This window comes from Indicator indicator, chromosome 10 (assembly GCF_027791375.1).
Source record: "Indicator indicator isolate 239-I01 chromosome 10, UM_Iind_1.1, whole genome shotgun sequence".
Classification (NCBI taxonomy): Eukaryota; Metazoa; Chordata; class Aves; order Piciformes; family Indicatoridae; genus Indicator; species Indicator indicator.
Genome location: NC_072019.1, coordinates 16,679,153 through 16,699,323, shown reverse-complemented (window position 1 = coordinate 16,699,323; position 20,171 = coordinate 16,679,153). Strand labels below are relative to the sequence as shown.

At 50.6% G+C, this 20,171-nt stretch overlaps 1 protein-coding gene across 1 annotated transcript in view; it reads left to right on the top strand.

Moving 5' to 3' along the window:
* The first annotated feature begins 2,513 nt into the window (after positions 1-2,513).
* TNR (tenascin R) overlaps positions 2,514-20,171 on the top strand; it is a 32,226-nt gene continuing 14,568 nt past the window's right edge. Inside the window, exons 1-11 of the mRNA XM_054384044.1 lie at positions 2,514-3,009; positions 5,333-5,809; positions 6,262-6,525; positions 7,308-7,423; positions 10,471-10,621; positions 13,265-13,534; positions 15,275-15,460; positions 18,238-18,327; positions 18,440-18,703; positions 19,325-19,591; positions 19,700-19,819. Of these exons, the coding sequence (XP_054240019.1) occupies positions 2,514-3,009; positions 5,333-5,809; positions 6,262-6,525; positions 7,308-7,423; positions 10,471-10,621; positions 13,265-13,534; positions 15,275-15,460; positions 18,238-18,327; positions 18,440-18,703; positions 19,325-19,591; positions 19,700-19,819 (2,701 nt within the window). The remainder of the gene's footprint in view (positions 3,010-5,332; positions 5,810-6,261; positions 6,526-7,307; positions 7,424-10,470; positions 10,622-13,264; positions 13,535-15,274; positions 15,461-18,237; positions 18,328-18,439; positions 18,704-19,324; positions 19,592-19,699; positions 19,820-20,171) is intronic.

Genomic DNA, 20,171 nt, shown 5'->3' with positions numbered 1-20,171 from the left:
AAGGCAACCTGGGTAACATCCCACTATGTCCACAGTGATCAATACACTGATAAAGAGATTCTTATCAATGAGCCTTATGGTTTCTACCAGCAGATGAACGGCTTTTGGTCTATGGGTTAGAGTTGTTAACTGCCCAACCCATGTGCTGTCATTAGTGAGCAACCTCCACCACGTCCACCCTGCTTTATCCACCAACCCATCTCCTGCTCCCACATCCCTGCATCCACCTCGAGCCCTTCTCCCTGCCCCTTCCTCACCTCCAGCTGTGCTCAGAAACAGGCTTCAGTGTCGATATTGAGCCGGGCTGGATCTGAAGAGCAGAGGAGGGGGAGGATTTCATTTCCCCGTGTCTAAGATGCTCCTGCAATCCTGCAAGGAGCCTTGCTTTGAAGCTCTGGCCCCACTCGGTGCAGCTGGCTCACAGCCACGGTTGCTTCCACCCCGAGCAGACACAAAAAAAGCAGAGGAGAAGCCAAGGAGTGAGTAGGTAGCCTCCAATGCCAACCAGTCAAAGGGAGCCAGCACTAATTAGACCCTGTGCCTTCCCCTGTCACAGCTGCCTCATTATGCAGGGACAAGAAGTCTCTCCATGGGTCAGCCAGGGCCACCCAAGAGCTGCTGGAGAGCTCAGAAGGCAGAGGAAGATTTAAGGGGACTGGGTTCTGAGAGTACAGACCCAAACTGACATGTATGAAGCGTCAATCCCAGCCCTCTCACTCCCTCCAGTTGCCATCTCTGGTGCCCTTCTTTCTGTCTTCTGCAAGCATAGCTAAAGACACCACAGGAGTCAGCGGGGGAGGAGGGGACCACCCCTGCATGTAGTTATTTCCATTCTTCTTGCTTTTCCTAAAACCCAGTGAAATAAAAGAACCTACCAAAGAAGTCCCAGGTGCCTTCTCACAAGAAGCTTTACAGCTTCTTGGAGCTTTGGTAAAGTTCCTGGTGATGCAGTAAGGAGGTTCTTCAGCTCTTTGAACCTTTTTACCAGCACTGTAAAGAGCCTGCTGACCATGTTCTGCTGCATCTTAGGCAACAGGAGAAATGTTCTGAAACTAAAGCAGGGTAGATTTAGACTGGATATTAGGAAGGAGTTCTTTACTATAACAGTGGTGGAATACTGCAACAGGATGCCCAGAGAGGTTGTGGACACCTCATCCCTGGAAGTGTTTAAGACCAGGCTGGATGAGACTTTGAACAACCTGGTCTAGTGGGAGAGGCCCATGGCAGGGGGGGGATGAAACTAGATGATCTTTAAGGTCCTTTCCAACCCAAACCATCCTATGATTCTATGTTTCTATGATCTTTTGCAGTGCTGGTGCAGAAAGAACCACAAAGCACATTCTCATTATTGATCAGCCCAGGTCCTACAAACCAACTACAGGTGGGGAACCACAGAGTGATTTACATTCCCTCCTAAATACTGCAAGAAATCCAGCTGAATATTTGAAGATATTAGCTGGAAATCTTTAATCAGTCATCCTGACACTGAAGCAGTGCCAGGGCTCAGCTGAAAGCCTCTACCCATGGCACAACGTACCCTCTGAGCAGCTACTCTCTACCAATTCCACTTAGCCTGCATGTAAACTACCTCCTGCAACAATACGAGGTAGATGACATCTTTGGGTGCAATGACACAGCATCACCTGTCCATTAGCACTGTCCATGATGGACCTGGCAGTGATTCCTCAGGGAAAATCAGCTGCAGTTAAGTATCAGTCAGCAAACAGTCCCAACAGGAGTAATGGGGGTGAATCCATCCAGCCCAACTGGGCCAGCACTGAGTGATGTTAGGCTGGAGACAGACATGGTCCTCAGAGGCTGGATTACCACCCAGGGGCTCATGATCAATATGGCAACAAGAAGTTGTGTTGTTCCAAATCAAAGCAAGGTTAAACCATAATCCACAGTCGGGCAGGGGGTGAAGCCACTTTAACAGGAGGGATTTGTCTGCTCTGAGCATCTACCTGGAGAAGCTGGAGCCTGCAGGGTGTAATTTAATGGTGTTTAACAGCAAGGCTGCAGTTCCTACAGCCAGTAGAGGAAGCTTAGCAATCCCAGGTGTTGCTCCTGGGGCATGGGAGACAACAAAAGGAGAGCACAGGAATGTGTCACTGACACCCATGCATTAAGCCTAAACACCACTGCTGTGACACTGCAAGTAGGTCCCATACAGGTATCTTCTGCTGGACACACAGGTATTGGGGGCTTCATTAGCACCAGAGTAACTCTTTGCTTATGAAAAAAATAACAGCAACAAGAACCTGCCTCTGCCACTGTTCAAGGGCCATGGCAAGATCTGCTCACCACACATGGGCTGCACCAAAGCCAGTAGGAGTGAGTTGAACTGGCCCCACATCTCTCTTGATGGTTTTGCCCAGAAGGGCTTGCCTCTCTACACTCAGCACACTTTCAGGTCTAACACCAACCATGCTCTTTTCCTTCCGTGTCCCCAGGTCCTCCTCACCCTTGGCTGACCAAGGCTGGCTTAGAAGGTGCTTCACTTTCCCAAAAAAATGGGGACTGACAGTGAAACCCCAGTCCTGAGGAACATGCTCATCAGCTTCAACTTGCTTCTACTGGGCACCATTCTCAAGCCTTATGAGTGCCGGCTGGAGGTGACAACAGAACCAGCTGGGAGGCCAACAGTGGATGAGGAGGGTGGCCTTGCCAACTGCAGCCCACCCATCAAAGAGCAGCCAATGGTCTTCCACCACATCTACAACATCAACATCCCCCTGGACAGCTGCTGCTCATCCATGTTCAAGTCTTCGGGTGAGGAGGTGAGTTCAGAAGACGACCGGCTGGCAGAGTACGCGGAGCAGACCTCCGACAGCGAGAGCCAGGTCACCTTCACCCACAAGATAAACTTGCCCAAGCAGGCCTGCAAGTGCTCCACCTCCCTCCCATCCCTACAGGAGCTGCTGAGCAGGATTGAGATGCTGGAGAGGGAGGTCTCCATGCTCCGGGACCAATGCAACTCCAATTGCTGCCAAGAAAATGCAGCCACAGGTAGTAATGCCATCCTGTTAGCTCTTGCTGGGGACTGAGGGCTCAAGCCAAAGGCAGGAGGAATAAACACAAACCTGGTGATGCCACTCAGAGTGGTGACAGAGGAAAACCTCTGCTCACCCATGGTGTGGCTGTGGCTTTCAGGGGAAAGATCGGTTTAGGTCCTCCAAGGCAGGAAAAGCCCTGGGAGGGATTTGGTCACCTGAGTCCTAAAGCCCCACTGGCGAAACCCTGTAATGGCCAGAGCTAAAGCCCCATTACACCCCAAATTATGCTTGGTAAGGGGAGAGCAGGGTCATCTCCCAACCCTGTGGGCTCTGCAATGCTGTTAGAGATCTGCCACTGCTTGTGGGACAGGGAGGAGAGACACAGCTGCTGCTCTCCTAAGCCATCCCTGGGCTGAAGACAGCATCATGGAGTCAGCAGTTAACCCCTTCATCTTCTCTGTGGGAGGAAAGAACATCTATGAAAAGTTAACTTTAAGAAAAAAAAATACAGGCAGAAGTTAAAATCATAGCATGGTTAAGGTTGGAAGGAATCTTTAAAGGTCACCAACTCCAAACCTCCTACAGTCAGCAGGGACATCTGCAGCTAGAGCAGGTTGCTCAGAGCCCCATCCTGGAATTGGAATAGCATTAGAAAAGGCTGTCCAGGGAAGTGGTGGAGTCACCATCCCTGGAGGTGTTCAGGAAGCATGTGGAGATGGTACCTCTGGACATAGTTTAACGGCCATGGTGGTGGTTAGGTTGGTGGTTGGACTTGACGATCTTAAAGGTCCTCTCAAACTGAAACAATTCTATATTTCTATGATCTATATGGCTTTTAAATCCCTCCAGAGATAACAACTCCACCCACTACTTCTCCAGGCAGCCTGTTCCAGGACTTGACAACCCTTTTGGGGGAAAGGAATTAAGACAAAATGGACACATATGTGCTACCAGAGTGTGGGCAAAGCAAGGGTTAAAATCACTTAAGGAAAGCAGTGGGAAAACCCTGTTTTAGAGGAATTCATTTGAAGCTCTGATGGGCCTATTTGGGTTACTTGCAACATAGGCAGACAGCTCCATTAAACAGAGTGGAGTCTCCACTCTGCTTGCAGATGTGCTGAGCTAAAACTGGAGTAATTCCATTTATTATTACCAGAGCTGCTTTCAATTCACCACACAGCAAAGGAGATCAGGATCCCTACCCCACCGCCCTAGGCATTTCCCGAAGGAAGCCATGCTCTCCCGGCACACTCACAGACATTTTCTCTCCACTTTTGATGACTTAACCAGAGGCTAAGACCTGACAAGATCCTGATCAGCATTGCCAGTACTCAGTTTAGATGAGAAGCACCCTGCTGCACTCACCTCCCATAACAAGAGCTGCTCAGATAAATCAGCAAGGATGGAAAACTTAGTTAGGGGACATGAAGTCCTGCAGCCTGGGGTCTTCATGGTGCAGAAGTACCCAAGGGTCAGAGGAAACACAGAGAAGGTGTCTCTTCTACCTTGGTTCACATTAGGAAGAAAATCAGTAAAAATTAGCAAGGAAAAATTAGCCTGGCTGGAATTAAGGCAAAGATGAAGCAATGGGTCCATGTTACGGGGCAAAACAGGGGAGCATTGACAATGTCAGAGTGGCTAGTGTCTTCATCCCTGTGCACACAGCATCCTCAGCACACAGCATCCTATGCCTTTATCCTATGCCAGGTAAAGGGGGGACATTAGAAGTGGTGGCCATGAGCTTTCTCCGCTTTCCCACAACCCCAGCATGATCAAACCCCTAATACTTTGTGCAAAGCCAACAGCTCTGTCTTAATCGAGCTCGTCATGGTGGGGATGAAGATCATGTCTTGGGTACATGCCTGCCCCTTGTAGAAAGGGAGAGCTGACCAGGATCTCTCATCTGTAAAAAGGAACAGTGGGTGGACAGCAGACAATAGGAGGGCTTAGCCAGGGAAGGGTTTTTTTCCCCCAGGAAGCAGTCTTGGGAGGTTCCCATCAACTGAGTGCTGAGGGGAGAAGAAATCAAAGGGAGAACTTTCATCCCAACAAGGCTGATGGAACTGGCTACGGAAGCCAGTGCTTCCAAGGGGACAGGCAAATTCCTGGAGACCCACCCAAACCCCACCACAAGCCCATTTCACCAGTTCTGCCCCTGCAGTCCTTAAAGCCACCAGCTTCCCAGAGCTGGACATGCTCAACGAGAGGGATGAGCATCCTCTTTTAGCCCCATGTCTTGTCCTCCTCACAACAGCCCATCAACAGGCCAACTTAGGACAGACATTTTTCCCCTGTCCACCTGATAAACTCTGACCCTTGGTCCTGCATCCTTGCAGGGCAGCTGGATTACACCCCACAGTGCAGCGGCCACGGGAACTTCAGCCTGGAGTCCTGCAGCTGTGTGTGCATGGAGGGCTGGGCCGGCAGCAACTGCTCCGAGCCGCTGTGTCCGCGGGGCTGCTCCAGCCGCGGTGTCTGCATGGAGGGACAGTGCATCTGCGACAACGACTACGGCGGCGAGGACTGCTCCCAGCTGCGCTGCCCGGCCGGTTGCGGCTCCCGCGGGCTCTGCGTGGACGGCGAATGCATCTGCGAGGAGGGTTTCACCGGCGAGGACTGCTCCGAACTGCGCTGCCCCCGCGACTGCTCGGGCAAAGGGCACTGCGTCAACGGCACCTGCGTCTGCCGGGAGGGCTTTGCCGGGGAGGACTGCAGCTGGCTGCACTGCCCCAACGCCTGCTCCGCCAGGGGGATCTGCCAGGATGGCCTCTGCGTCTGTGAGGAAGGCTACGAAGGGCAGGACTGCTCGGCAGGTAGCGGGGTCATGCATGTGGAGAGCTAGGCCTTAATATATGAAAGCCAGGGCTTCAAGTTGTCCAGAACCTCTAAGAAACACCACAAAGCCTAGGAGAAATTCATACCTGTCTGAGCATGTCACATAGGACTGGCTCAAGCTCTGCAGTTTGACTGCCTGGCTGTTGTTCCTGCCCCCAAAGAGTCCATGTTGGCAGATTCCAAAGTTTGGCAGGTGAGCAAAAAGCTAGGGAGTTATCCCAACATCAGTGATAAAGCCTTGGTCCCAGAGCAGCTGCAGTCAGGTTCTCCTGAGTTTGAGCCTTAACAGCAGTTAACCACAGACAGCATGTAGCCCCTAGAACAAAGCCCCTGCCCATGTCCCACCAGCAGACCCACAAACCCTTCCCCATGGCCGGGTGGGAGAATAAGCCACACACTTCCTGACCCTGACCTCTGCCCTTCCCACCAGTGGCTCCTCCCAAAAACCTGCGAGTGACAGGAATCGGTGACAACTCCATTGAGCTGACATGGGACAACCCAGGGGCAGCCACTGAGTATGTGGTCTCATACCAGCCAGCAGTGCCAGGGGGCACCCAGCTCCAGCAGCGAGTGCCTGGGGACTGGAGCAGCATCACCATCATGGAGCTGGAGCCGGGTGTTGCCTACAATGTCAGCATCTATGCAGTCATCAGTGATGTCTTGAGCATGCCTGTCACCTCCAAGGTGATGACCAGTAAGTATCCTACTGCACCTGTTGCTTGGTGCCTAGATAACTAAAGGTGATGCTCAAGCTGGCTCACGTTTTCCATAAAAACCTTCTACAGCACAAACTTCAGCCTTCAAAAAAAAAAAACAAACGGGGATATTTATATCTCCATTTATATTTGTATTGGGATAGGAGAAAGAGAGAAATGTGCCCACTCTCTACAGAAAGGCTCAGTCTAGATGAAAAGCTGAGTGAGTAAAAAGTCAAGGAAACTTTCTGTGTTTGATTGAAGCCCCCAGAATATGGCAAAAATATTGTGATAGATAACAGTAGATATATGTCACAATTGTCTCAGGTTCTCCTCCCACTCCTGGGTGTTTTCCCCATGACAAATCCCTACAGCATGGGTGATAGCAAAGCAAGAGGAGATGCTGCTGTACATCAGGGGATACTTAAACCCTGACCATGATGATGATGCACAAAGGAAATCTGGAGTTTTAAGCTGTAATGGCAAGCAGAAAGGATCCCTGGAAACTAAGGATAAAGAGGACAGGGGGGAAACTAAACTATCCAAACATCCCTTTTGCAACCTGATCACTTAGTCCATTCACAAGGTAATGCAGTGGCATTCTTCAGTGTCCAGAAGCCTAGCAGTTCCCTCTTCTCCCTCCAGCCCACCCAGAATGAGGACAAAGGGGCTCTGCTAACAAAAGGTTCCCCATTGGCTTTGCCCTGATAAAAAAATAGCCCCAGAGAGCAGAGTGGGGACCAGCAGCACCCACACACTCATCCCCCTCTCTGCCTTGCAGACCTTGCCACCCCGCAGGGGCTGAAGTTCAAAACCATCACAGAGACGACAGTGGAGGTGCAGTGGGAGCCCTTCTCCTTCCCTTTCGATGGCTGGGAGATCAGCTTCATCCCCAAGGTACCATCACCATACACGTGGCATGGACGGGTACACTTAGTCATCCTAAAAACACTGAGCAAGCAGATCCTAAGTTAGCTTCCAATTAATCCCCCCCCCCCCCATCCTCTGTTTGCAGTTTGTGTGCATCACATAGACTCATAGAATCATTTAGGTTGGACCTTTAAGATCATTGAGCGCAACCATTAACCCAGCACTGCCAGGTCACCACTAAACCATGTCCCTCAGCACCACATCTACACAGCTTTTAAGTCCCTCCAGGGATGAAGAGTCTACCACTGCCCCGAGCAGCTTGTTTCTAGGCCTTGACAACCGTTTTGGGGAAGAAATTGTTCCTGATGTCCAACCTAAACCTTCCCTGATGCAATCTGAGGATGTTTCCTTTTGTCCTATCACTTATTTTTTGGGAGATAAGACCAGCCCCCACCTTGCTCCAACCTCCTTTCAGGGAGTTGTAGAGAGCCAGAAGGTCTCCCCTCAGCCTCCTTTTCTCCAGGCTGAACAACCCCAGTTTCCTCGGCCACTCCTCACAAGACTTGTGCTCTAGATCCTTCACCAGCACCTCAATGTCCTTCTTGCAGTGAGGGCCCCAAAACTGAACCCAGCACTCAAGGAGTGGCCTCACTAGTGCAGAGTACAGGTGCTAGTCCTGCTTGTCACTCTGGGATGCTGTTGGTCCTCTTGGCCACCTGGTCACAGCAGACAACCCCAAACACCTCAACATGCATCTGCTAGCTTGCATTCACATCATTGATGTCAAGACATACATGTCCTCAAAGAAATTCCCCAGTAAAATCAAGAGGAGCAGATAAACAAACAAACCCTCCATCCTCACTGCCTCCTGCAATCACCCCCTCTTTCCCCCTTCCATCTCCTTTGCCACGGCCTTTGCTGCTCCCCTTCTTCCTCACCCTTGCTCTCTGCATGCTAAGCTACCCAAAGCAGCCCTGCTGGAACTGAGCAGCCGCCAGCTCTCCGAGAACAACCTTCAGCATCCCCAAGTCACACGCACAGCTAATTCCTGCCATGGAATTTTAATCACAGCGATAAACAGGTAGAAACTGTGCCAGAAAAGATGAAAGGAGGAAAATGTTGCCCTAAATATCGCATATTTTTCTGTGCGCGGCAACAAAAATTACACATCAAGTATTTCATCTATATTCATAATTTCTACACCATTTAGCCATAAGTGTAGCTCCAATTGTATATGGAGCCTCTTTACAAGAGCATTCAAGCCCCAGCAGTAAAAGAAATGCTGATTAAGGGCTCAATTATGACGTTTTCACTTGGTACAAAGCCCTTGCTGGAGTCAAAGGCAGCTCTGGGCAGTGGAGAACCGCAGAACTTGGCTCCAAAGTTTCAAATGCTCTTCACTGTAAAATGTCATTATATAGCATGCAGTGAGGGCTTGGTTGCTTTAAAAAGCTCATTCCCTCATTTCCAAAAAGGATGGATGGATTTGGAGGCAATGTGGGGGACATCCACACACAAATGATATTGGAAGACCCAGTTCAGGTGCTGCAGTTGTAAACCCTAGGATAATTTTCGTTTGTCATTGGGATAAAAGCCAAAATGATAAGGAAACATCAGGGAAGAGCTTTTAGTAGCAAAACTCAGCTATTTTTCAAACACTTCACTGATACGTGGGAATTCAGCTCAAACAGCATCCCCCTGAAGTAAATAAATGAGGATGTTTCCATTTTAGGGTGAGGAATCACCAGGATAGAAGCAAACTTCTCTCTGCAGGATCATCAATGATAGGTTTTTCCCAAGCCAACCCCAAAAGACAAGCCCTTGGTCATCCTTTCCACCTTTTTTTAAGCTTAAAACAATGCAGAAACACTTCGGGATTTAAAGGTAGGGTGCAGAAGGATGACTGTTCCTGGATGCAGGTTTTTGAGGCACAGAAGGACTGTAGCTCACCAGACTTTGAAGTTCTCTCATTCATCGGTCATGTGCATGCTCCTGCCCGAGAACTGGACTGTGAGTCTCGATCACCAGCTTTTCTCCTGAAGCAAGGCAGAGGGTGCTGTCTCCTTCACTGCCTGCAAGCAATGCTCACTTGGGCAAACACTAAACCATTGCCACGCCCCAAACAACCCAAACCCAGTCCCAGAGGCTAAAATCAGGAGTTGCAACAAATAACCTCCACAAGCAAAACCAAGTTCGCTTTGTCTTCCCAAAAATTAGCGAGAGGATGGTAATCTGGTCCTCAGCATCCCCAGGAGGATGCTCACATCCTCTGCAGAGCAATCATCCTTCTGTGCTCCCCTCCAAAAGCTAGGTCGGGGGTGGGAGTGCCCATCTGCTGTGTGCACTGGGGATGGGGAGGGGGGAAAGGCAGAATGAAGATAGAGTTAGAAAAGAAAATTAGGAAAGGTAAGATGGCAATTTATGGATAAAATGGAAGATTTCCTGTTTAATGAGAAAAGAGATGAATATGAATGGAGAGCTGTGTGCAAAGATTTGTTTAGCGTGTTATTAGTGAAGACAGCAGCAAAAAAAAAAAAAAAAAGATCCTTTGTCCAAATACTGGCAGGAAAGGTGACATTTGCCGTTGCCTTAAAGCCTTACAGTTTTTCACAGCAAAACCACAAAGTAAAATTGTTTTAATAAAGGTACTTAAAAAGCAAGTGATGGCAAAATAAAGACCTTACAGTTTCATACCTATACAGGAAGAGCAGGAGACTCCTGGCGCCTGAATGGCAGGGAAAAGGCTTCTAAGTCCAGGCTTTGGGGTTATTTTCTTTTCTCTTCTAGAGACCAGCAGATAGGCAGATGGTGAAATACAGAGGTTGATGCAGGGGGAAGGAAAGGATGGGGGAGGATTTCTCAGCCCAGCAATGTGGACAACTTCACCCTGGGTGGGTTTTCTACACCTCCATGAGGGGATGGTGCCAGGAACAGGATATGATCTGGGGATGCAGGGCTGGCTATGGAAGGATGCAACACGGGGTCACCTCCTTTCCATGCATCAGTCCCCCGTAAACACCTTTTTTTTTTGTTGTTGTTGTTGGGTTTTAATGTTTATTTCTGCCCCTCTGCAGAATAACGAGGGCGGTGTGATTGCCCAGCTCCCCAGCACCGTCACCACCTTCAATCAGACAGGTCTGAAGCCAGGTGAAGAGTACACTGTCACCGTAGTGGCGCTGAAGGAACAAGCCAGGAGCCCTCCCACCTCCGACAGCGTCTCAACTCGTGAGTGAGCCTGCTCCTGGGCAGCACGGCAGTGCCAAGGGTTTGGTCCCCAAAATGCTAAGTTCCCTTCAGTGAGAGCAGCCCAGCACTGCATGGACAGTGATAAAACTAGCACCACTCAACTGCCCAAGCTACAGGTGAACTGCAGCAACAGCTTCTTCATGTGGTATTTTGTCCCTCTCCCTCCCAAATTGCTGCAAGCACAGAAACCATGACAGGGTTAATGGGCTCGGGAGCAAAGGCTCAGGTTTGCTTTGATTGTGTAACTGAAGAAATTCCTTCTCTGCTAATCCCACAATTCAGAGGCTGGATGCCCCCAGGAAACATCTCTACAAATGTGTTCCCTACTCATATATAACAGATCAAAACTCCCACCTGCTTTTGTGACACTAAATGCCCTGTAAAGCCACTGATTCAGGCAGATCAGGGAGCCAGAAGCAATAGCACAATCCTTCCTAACCAATTTCTTCAGCTAGTCATGGGTCCTTCCCGTAGGCTAGAGGAAATTCAACTGGATCTGCTCACTGAAGGAGACGTGGCAATGGGCAGAGCTGACTGGGTGACTAGAGACTCACCATGCCAGATCTGCAGTCTGCCTTGGCAGCCAGGCAGACATCTACCTCCATCCAAGCTGTTGCAAACGGAAACAGCATTTAAATAGCTGCTGGAGGGTTATAACGAGGTGATGCTCTCTCCAGGCTGCTAATTTGAGGCAAGGCAGAGAGGGAAGGGGAGGGTTCCTCCACCAGCAGCAGTTTGCTGCAGGTCTGAGCTTCCCCAGTGCAGTCCTCTCCACCTGCTTTGCCTCTGCACTCAGCTCGAGGTGGCTTAACAGAGACATCTCCTGGTCAAGCCCGAATCTTTCTTTCTTTAGGAAGTCGGGGAAAAAAATGAAGAGAGGCTGGTACTTCAAACTCAGTGGTTGACCTTTGCAGAGGAGTGCAGATGGAGTGGTGGTCCCCCCAGATCTCTGCTCTGTGAAGGTGTCCCCATGCTGGCACATCTGCCTTCCTCTGCAACACCTCTGTAGTTTTGCCTCCCTCATCATCGTTCTACCTCAACACCTTGTGCAGGAATTAAGAAGCAAAGGCATGTGCACAGCTGAGCAGAACTTGATGCATGCCAGCATCACCTGGATGACTGAATGACATGAGGTAGTTGGAGGTTCAGGGTTTGGATAAGCATGACCTGCTCCTGGCCAAGCTGAATGCCCAGCTCCTGCCTAAAGAACTATTCTTCCCAGCTGGCCTTCCTTCTCTTCTGCTATTTTGCTCCCAGACCTGACCCCACTGCTCCGAGTTCCCCATATGTCCTTTTCTAATCCTCCTTGGTCCATTCCACCCCTGCTTACCCACATCTCTCCTGAATTTCCAACCCTGGGGTGCAGCATTCAGCACATCCTTGTCACATAGTGTCATTTTCTAACATACACAGCATTTCAGATGTATTTGCATGCAGCAGAGTCTGTTGTACAGAGCCAATATGGGTTCTTTTCACCCACCTTGCGATCATGGATGTGATAAAATGGGCTCCATGCATCAATGCTTCCATGTCACAGGTGTGATGGCCAGGCTTGGCACACCCATCCCTCCATGCAGTGGTTAGGTCCTGCTGGATTCAAAGCATCCATCACACAGGCTTGAGCCCAAGATTTCCAGAGATCAAGCGCTGGGAGGTGTGAAGGAGGGAAGGACCCAATTCTCTGCAAAAGAAAGAAGAAATGTCCAAAACCGTCTCCTAGTAGAACCCTAGTATGAATTTAGCTGAAATTCCTTTATCTGAGAGGATTTGGTGGACATCTTCCATAGCCCCACACCCAACTAGCTTGAAGACTCATCAAAGCAGTCGTGTTTTCTCCTCTTTCCCCACTGCTAAGACATCAACAGCTTTAGGAGCTGATCCCCCAGCTTAGTGACAAACCAGGAGCTGGCACCAAAGCAGGAACATTTCTAGAAACATTCCTCGGTTCTTGATGCTTGGATCAGTCCTTGGCCCCATGTTATTTAACACATTGTCAACACCTTTCAAAAGACATAATATCATTGCTGATAAATTTTTCCAGCGACAGAAAGACTCAGAAAAGAGTAAATTGAGTGGAGGATCATCGTCGATAAAAGTAGTTTGAATGGCTTGAAGAGCTGGGCACAAAGGAGAACTTTCTGTTTTTCAATGCATCACGAAGCAAAAGCAGTTATCTAGGAGCAAAGAAAGCAGACCACAGTTAGACACAGGAGGTTATATCCTGGAAAATGCCACCTGAAAAATTAAGGGAGAAATTGTTGCTGATAACCAGCTTGAGAGAAGAGCACGAATTGTGTTATAGCTGTAATGGGCATTGAAGGGGGAGCTGTTGGTGTCCACAGCTGGGGAGAGATATCAGTGAAGTGCAGAAGGTTCAGGACAGAGCTCGGAGATTGGGACAAGCACCTGGGAACCCACCAGGACCAAACTCCCGGAGTACCTCAGGCCTGGGGATCATGTCTCTTGCCCATGCCACCTCCCTGCCTTGTCTCCAGATGCTAATTCAGGCCACTCTGAAGGATGCGTTGAAGCATCCCTGCAGTTTGGTGTCCCCAGATCTGCCACTATTCCCCATTCCAACTTTCCTACAATAACAGGTGCCCATTTCCCCCTCCTCCACAGTCATCGACGGCCCGACGCAGATCCTGGTGCGGGACGTCTCAGACACGGTGGCCTTCGTGGAGTGGACGCCGCCACGCGCCAAGGTGGATGCCATCCTGCTGAAGTACGGGCTGGCGGACGGCGAAGGGGGCAGGACCACCTTCCGCCTGCAGCCCCCCCTCAGCCAGTACTCCCTGCAGGCCCTGCGCCCCGGCGCCCGCTACCACCTCGCCGTCAGCGCCCTCAGGGGTGCCAACGAGAGCCGGCCAGCCCTCGCCCAGTTTAACACAGGTAGCTAGCTGGCTTTGCTGGGAGAACCGGCGTGAACCACTAAGCCTCCAGCAAGCACGGGCAGATGGCTCGCTGCCATCGATGGGCTGACCTGCAACCAGCATAGGGGTTTGCATACCTGGAGCTGAATTGAGGGGGTTTTGCGTCTGGGATTTAGTGGTGCCTGGTTTTGCCCTGGCATGAGCGAGCTGGTGTTTAATCCAGTGTCCTGGGAGGAAGCAGCACAATGAAAGCACGATGGTTGTGATGTAGGTCTGAATGGAGACACCTGGAGCGCAGGTTTCTCTCACCCTGTGGCAGTCCTGGTGCAGAACAAAGCAGAACAAATGATTCAGCTCACCCCAAAACACACACCCTAAACACACCCTCTGACCCTCCTCCACTAGTGCCTACCTTTCTGTTTAGTCCCTAAACCTCTAATACAACAGGTCTTCTTCAAACCTTGTGCCCCACAGGGCTGCTCACATGATCCCCAGGGCAGCCCAGTGATTCTAGATGCCAACAACCAAGTAAATGACTCAAAAAAACCCCACATTTAGATGACAACCCCTGAGCAAACCCCACCTTGGCCACATCCCATGGCAGCATCAAGGCTGAACCTGCTGAACATTCTCACCAACTTCAGTACCCATTCAGACCTACAGTTTAGCTCAGCCCTACAGTTAAACTTTAAAAGCCAGTGGCTTACACCCTTAATAGCACTTAGAGATCAACATGTGATTCTCAACAGCACCAAAGCAACAAGCCCAGGTCTGGATTCAAGGCGATGCTTGCTCCCCTTCAGCATCAAGAGCCAAGGCAGACGCCTTGCCCAAGGAGTCAGCAGTCAAGCAGCTGAAAGCAGCCCAGTCAGAAATGTGGCTTTTTAATTTTATATCTTCTTTGACTACCCTTAACTGGTTGGTAAAGCTTCAATTAATGTTAAGCCTGCAGATAGCTACCAGGTTTAATTTACCATGCCATAAAGGAGGAGGCAATGCTGGTTTTATGGTATATAAATTACTTGTCATGGACATTACTGGTGGCTATGAGGCTCCTTCTCTAATAACTGTAGTGTGTGAATTGTGTCTGTATATATCTCTACAGATAAATATTTTGGATGAGATGTTCACCCTGACTGATTTGCTGCGTTGGCATTCCTTGCTTTGTTCCTAAAAGGCAATGTAAAAAATACATCCCCTCCCCAGCTAAACTCAGATCCATCAAGGAGCAGTAATTACCCCCCATCTGCTGGCATCCAGCAACTGCCCAACACCAACCTGTCACTCCCCAGAGCAGATGTGGTGCACAGGCTCAGCTGCACTAATGAACAGACCCTTTAGGGCAACGTCTGAGCCTGTAAAGATGCTTCAGGTTCTTCTCAGAGCAGTTCATGCCAATGTGTGACTGCTACAGAGCTCTTTTGCTCTTAGGCATGCTGCCTCAGTTTCCCTTACTCTACTTTAGGTGGAAAACACTTTTCTAACTAGCATGCAAGAGCTCCTAAAGCAACCTACAATTCCCCCACACTTGTGTTGGTCTCACGGGCAGCATCTCCCAGTCCATGCTGAGCAGGAGGTGGGAGCAGCCACCCTAAATCTTTCTGCAAGGACACACCCTGGGGAAGAGGGACCACACATGGGACCTCACATGGGACCCCACCTGGGTACCAGTCCACCTCTGTTTAGCCATTGCAAGGCTGTAGGGTGCATTCCCGGTTCCCAGTGGTGAGATGGTGCCTCTCTCCCTTATGTCACACAGAGATTGATGCCCCCAAGAACCTCCGGGTGGGCTCGCGGACACCCGCCAGCCTTGAGCTCGCCTGGGACAACAGCGAGGCTGAGGTGCAGAGCTACAGGGTGGTCTACAGCACCCTGGCCGGGGAGCACTACCACGAAGTCCTGGTGCCACGCGACACCGGTCCCACCACCCGGGCCACCCTTGAAGGTATGCATGCACCCACATGCCCTTCCTCCCTCTCCTTCTCCTCCTCCTCTCAAGCAGGTAGGGCAATGGAGGGAGAGCCCAAATCAGCACCAATACTTGGTTGCCCTTATGCTGGCACATATTTGAGGCTGGTTTGGAGTTTGCTGGTTACCAGAGAGAAGGTTTTCCTTGGGATGAAGTTCATTTTCCTTTCTGTGGGTCTGGACTTGGGTGCTGCTTAACCACAATCTGAGTGATGCACCTCCAAGTGACGCACCTCCAAGTGATACACCTTCAGTAAGGGTCTGTTCAGGTGCCACACAGAGCTGACAAGGAGCAAAGGGAGAAATGAGGAGAGGAAGCATTTTGAGGTTGATCTAAAGGAAAATATTATTTTGCTCTTTTTTTTTCTCTTGCTGGGAAAGACTCACAGGCACTGAAGCCCTGTAGGCAGTGATGGGGAGTCAGGCTGATCAAGTTCACTGCGTTATCCTAAATCAGGCACAAACCAGACCAAAATCCAGGGATGCTATTTTTGAGCAAGTTCTTCAAGCATTACATCACTCAGGCCAGCACAGGGGGTGCCACTGGAGGCTGCAAACACCACCCATCTCCTGCTGCCAGGAAGATCCCAAACAGCTTTTGCAGCAAAGCACCATGTGAGATCTGGTTTCCTTTCTTTCAACTACAACTGCTTGGCTGCTGGATTTGCAGCTTCCATGGCCAACAGGACTAGGGAAGGGATTGTCTGCCTATACTGGCAGGATGAGTCCTTCCACACTGACTTTGTGCCCTCCTTCTATGCTGACTCTGCCATCCTGGGACCTGAAAAGGGCTTGAGCATCTCTGCCATATGGAACTAAAGTGAGTTCAGTGGGAAAGTTGAATGCAAGGTACTGGCACAATGGCACTGAGTCACGAGAGAGGCTGGAGGGCAGGAAACCAATCCCAGCAGTTAGCTTGAAAAATGTGGTATGTGGAAAGAAAGAAAGAAAGATGCAGGGGTAGTTTCTGCTGGATTCATGATGAGGACAGGCAGGGAGAAGCGGGGTGAAGTTAGAGACCCTGTGCTGGTTACCTGCTAGCTTTCCTCTAGGACATTTACTGTCTTTCTAGGTGAGAAGGAGCATTAAAAGCAAGCCAGGTCCACCCCCTGGGGCAGAGGTGCAATACTATCCCAGTGACCCAACCTGCAATGCGAGAGCCCGAGCTTGCTGCAGAGGACGTGGCAGCCTGAAGGCTCTTGTTTTTCTCAATAAAAGTCTCGGCAGAGCCACAAGAAACCTCCCTGAAGCACTCTTTAGAGATGCAGAGGCTTAAGTCAATAGTGAGGAGCAATTTTTATATGGTGCCTTTCCATCATCACGTAAGTGCATTGATAGGAAAAAAAAAAATCAAATCATGGCAGAAAATAACCCCCAAAAAAATTGTACTGGCAAAAAGAAAAGAAAAAAAAGCCAAGATAGCCAGAGTGTGGATGGCAGATGAGATTCTCTAATAGCTTCATTACACACATAGCAGTCCTGTTCTCCAAAGCCTTGTTGCACATGGTGCAAAATCCATTGGGATGGGTTTCCATCCACTTGGGACCTGGTGAGATCCATGATGTGAAAGCAGTCAGAAATTCCTTCAGCCACCTTCAGGAAAAGCCATGAGGAACTGCATCAAGCAGAGCTCACAAAAACCCAAACCAAACTAAAAACAAAAACAAAAACAAAATAAAACAAAAAAAACTGGAAAAAAACCCACACAAAAGAATAAAGCTTAAAACAACAGCAAGTCTTGCCCTACCCAACATGTCTCCCTTCAAAATCAGCATTTGCACAGAAATATCTGTAATTTTGTTCTACCCAGAAGAGGTGGGAGAGAAAAGGCATCAGTTTGTATGCTCCTGCTCATTTCTTCCTTCTCCTCCCCCTTTCTCCCAGCCTCTTCTTCTTTCCAGGCTACTTCTGACACTTATTAGGCAGAGGTAACTGGGGGGTCTATTGCCCCCTTGACACCAAGACTGCAGCAAGAGAGGAGCAGGAGATGAGGGGGTTCCCTCCCTCCTGGCCTCTTGGGGAATGTTTTGCTGGCTTCAGGGGTTCCTGCCTCTGGGCAAGGCAGGGTGAGGTTGAGCTGAGGTTTGTGGCTTTCTCTAACCCTGTGGGAAAGATCATGAGACACAGGGAGGAGGGGAATAAAGCCACCAGCAGCCAAGCAGAAGTGACAGCAGAAGGAGATGTCCCACAAAGATAAACCAGCTCTCAGCACAAGGTGCACACAAAAGGAACTGGATGAGCTCAGTTCCCATGTCCCTTGGGAGAGGCACCACAGGAGACATCCACCCCAAGGAGCTGAGCTTGATCTGGCTCCCCAAGACACATTGCCTTTGCTAATTAATGTGCATTTAATTTACTCTGCATAATTTATTTCTCTCTGAGATAGCAGCCCTGTGACAATATTTAGTGTTGAATCACTTTGGGAACAAATATAGCTGCTTTATGGTTCCCATCTCAGCCCTCACGCAGACAGTTTCTATCTGGATGCCAGCAATTACAGCAGCCCTCAGCAACAGCTTGTAAAAATGGCTTGATCCTGAGCTAGAACAACCCAAACCCCTGGCCAAAGGTGTCCACAGGGCTTTGGGACACAGCTCAACCCTCCTGCAGTGTTGGGGGGAACTGTGGGAAGGGTGCTCAGGAGGGTCCCCCACTGTCCCTAGTCATGGGAGGTGGTGAGAGGAGTCACACCCCAAGGCCACCCAGCCAGGCACTGCTCTCACATCCCTTCGTGTCCTTTACACCCTCTGGCAGATCTGGTGCCGGGGACAGAGTATGGCATTGGGATCTCAGCCGTGATGGACAGCCAGCAGAGCATGCCAGCAACCATGAATGCCAGGACTGGTGAGTCTGGCCCCATTGTGTGCTCCAAGCACAACTGGCTCCTATGGTTCAAATGTCCCCAAGGGGTGGTGTGTGCATGGGGACAACTGTCTGCACCAACCCTCTCCCACAGAGCTTGACAGCCCTCGGGATCTCCTGGTGACGGCCTCCACAGAGACATCCATCTCACTGGCCTGGACCAAAGCCACAGGACCCATCGATCACTACCGCATCACCTTCACCCCTGCCTCAGGGATGGCCTCAGAAGTGACAGTGCCCAGGAATGAGTCACAGCTCACCCTCTCAGAGCTGGAGCCTGGGACAGAGTACACCATATCCATCATTGCCGAGAGGGGACGTCAGCAGAGCCTGGAGGCCACCGTGGATGCCTTCACAGGTAGAGAAAGACAAGTTGGAATGGGATCAAGGATACAGACCACTACCCCGTGCTGGCAACTTCTCCAGCCCACTGCACCCCAAGCACTGAAACTCTTGAGGATGGGGGTGACAGCTGGAGGCAGTGCCTCCACATAGGTTCAATGCCTCCTTACATCTGAAGGAGAATGTCCTATCAGTGCAGGGGCACCGTTGTCTTCACCAGCAGAATTGAGTACACCTGCTTGGCTGGAGGCTCCCATAAGGACAAAGCAGGGGTCACTGCTCTGTGGTCAGAGTGACCTGTGTGTCCATAAGGAGAAATTAAGCCTTGAGGGACCTTGCAAGGACCTCTGAGTGAAAAGCCTGAGAAATCCAGCCAACAGATACCATCTGTAGTAGGACAGCCCCATCACTCTCCATGTAGGTCTGGGATGAAGGATGTTTGCAGGCAGAGATGAGAGAAGCAGCATTTCCCTCTCCCAGTTCTGCCTCTTGATCCCAGCACAGTTTCAGATCAACGGAGAGCCCAGAGCTCCAGCTTTGCCACCTCAGTTGGGTATTTCCCTTACACTTGCTGGGAACAATGTGGAGGCTGGGATTACAGACAGTTGGGGTTGCATCTCCCCTCTCCGTCTTGCAGGGGTCCGGCCCATCACACAGCTCCACTTCTCCCAGCTGACATCCTCCAGTGTGAACATCACCTGGAGTGACCCATCCCCACCAGCAGATCGCCTCATCCTCTCCTACAGCCCCCGGGATGAGGAGGAGGCCCAGCAGGTCACGCTTGATGGCAGCCGCAGGCACGCCAGCCTGACAGGCTTGCAGCCATCCACTGAGTACCTGGTGTCACTGGTGGCCATGCACGGTACCATCAGCTCCGAGCCCGTTGTGGGCTCCATCACAACAGGTACCATGGGATACCCCCACCGGGCGTGGGACCCCTCTGGGAGGGCAGGCATCAGGGCAGGGAGCAGACCTGCCTCCTACAGCTTTGCTTTCTTCTCCATCTCACCAGGGATTGATGCGCCGAAGGACCTCAGGGTGGGCAACATCACCCAGGAGTCCATGACAGTGTACTGGAGCCCTCCCATCGCTGCCTTTGACCACTATAGAATCTCGTACCGCTCTGCTGAAGGTAGTGGGTCAGACAACTCTTGCTCATGCCTTGAGCTCTCAGCTGCCAACCCTCCCTCCATCCACTGGTGTGAGCAAGCCACCAGGTCATCTTCACCTCAGACAGCATCCTGGTGCTCTGACCAAGAGGCTGTAGGGACAGAGGATGAGGTATCTGGGAGGAGAATGGGAAGGGGCTACCACAGCCAAAGGCACAGGGAGTGACCTCCTGCAGTGTTCCCTCCCCAGAGATGATTAATTGAGGACCCAACCCTAAAATCCCATCTCCTTCACCTGCTTCCTGTGGCTCACATCCCTTGGCCCCGGTTTTGCCTACAATGCTGTAAAGATCGAGCCAGCAGAGAGATGGGCAC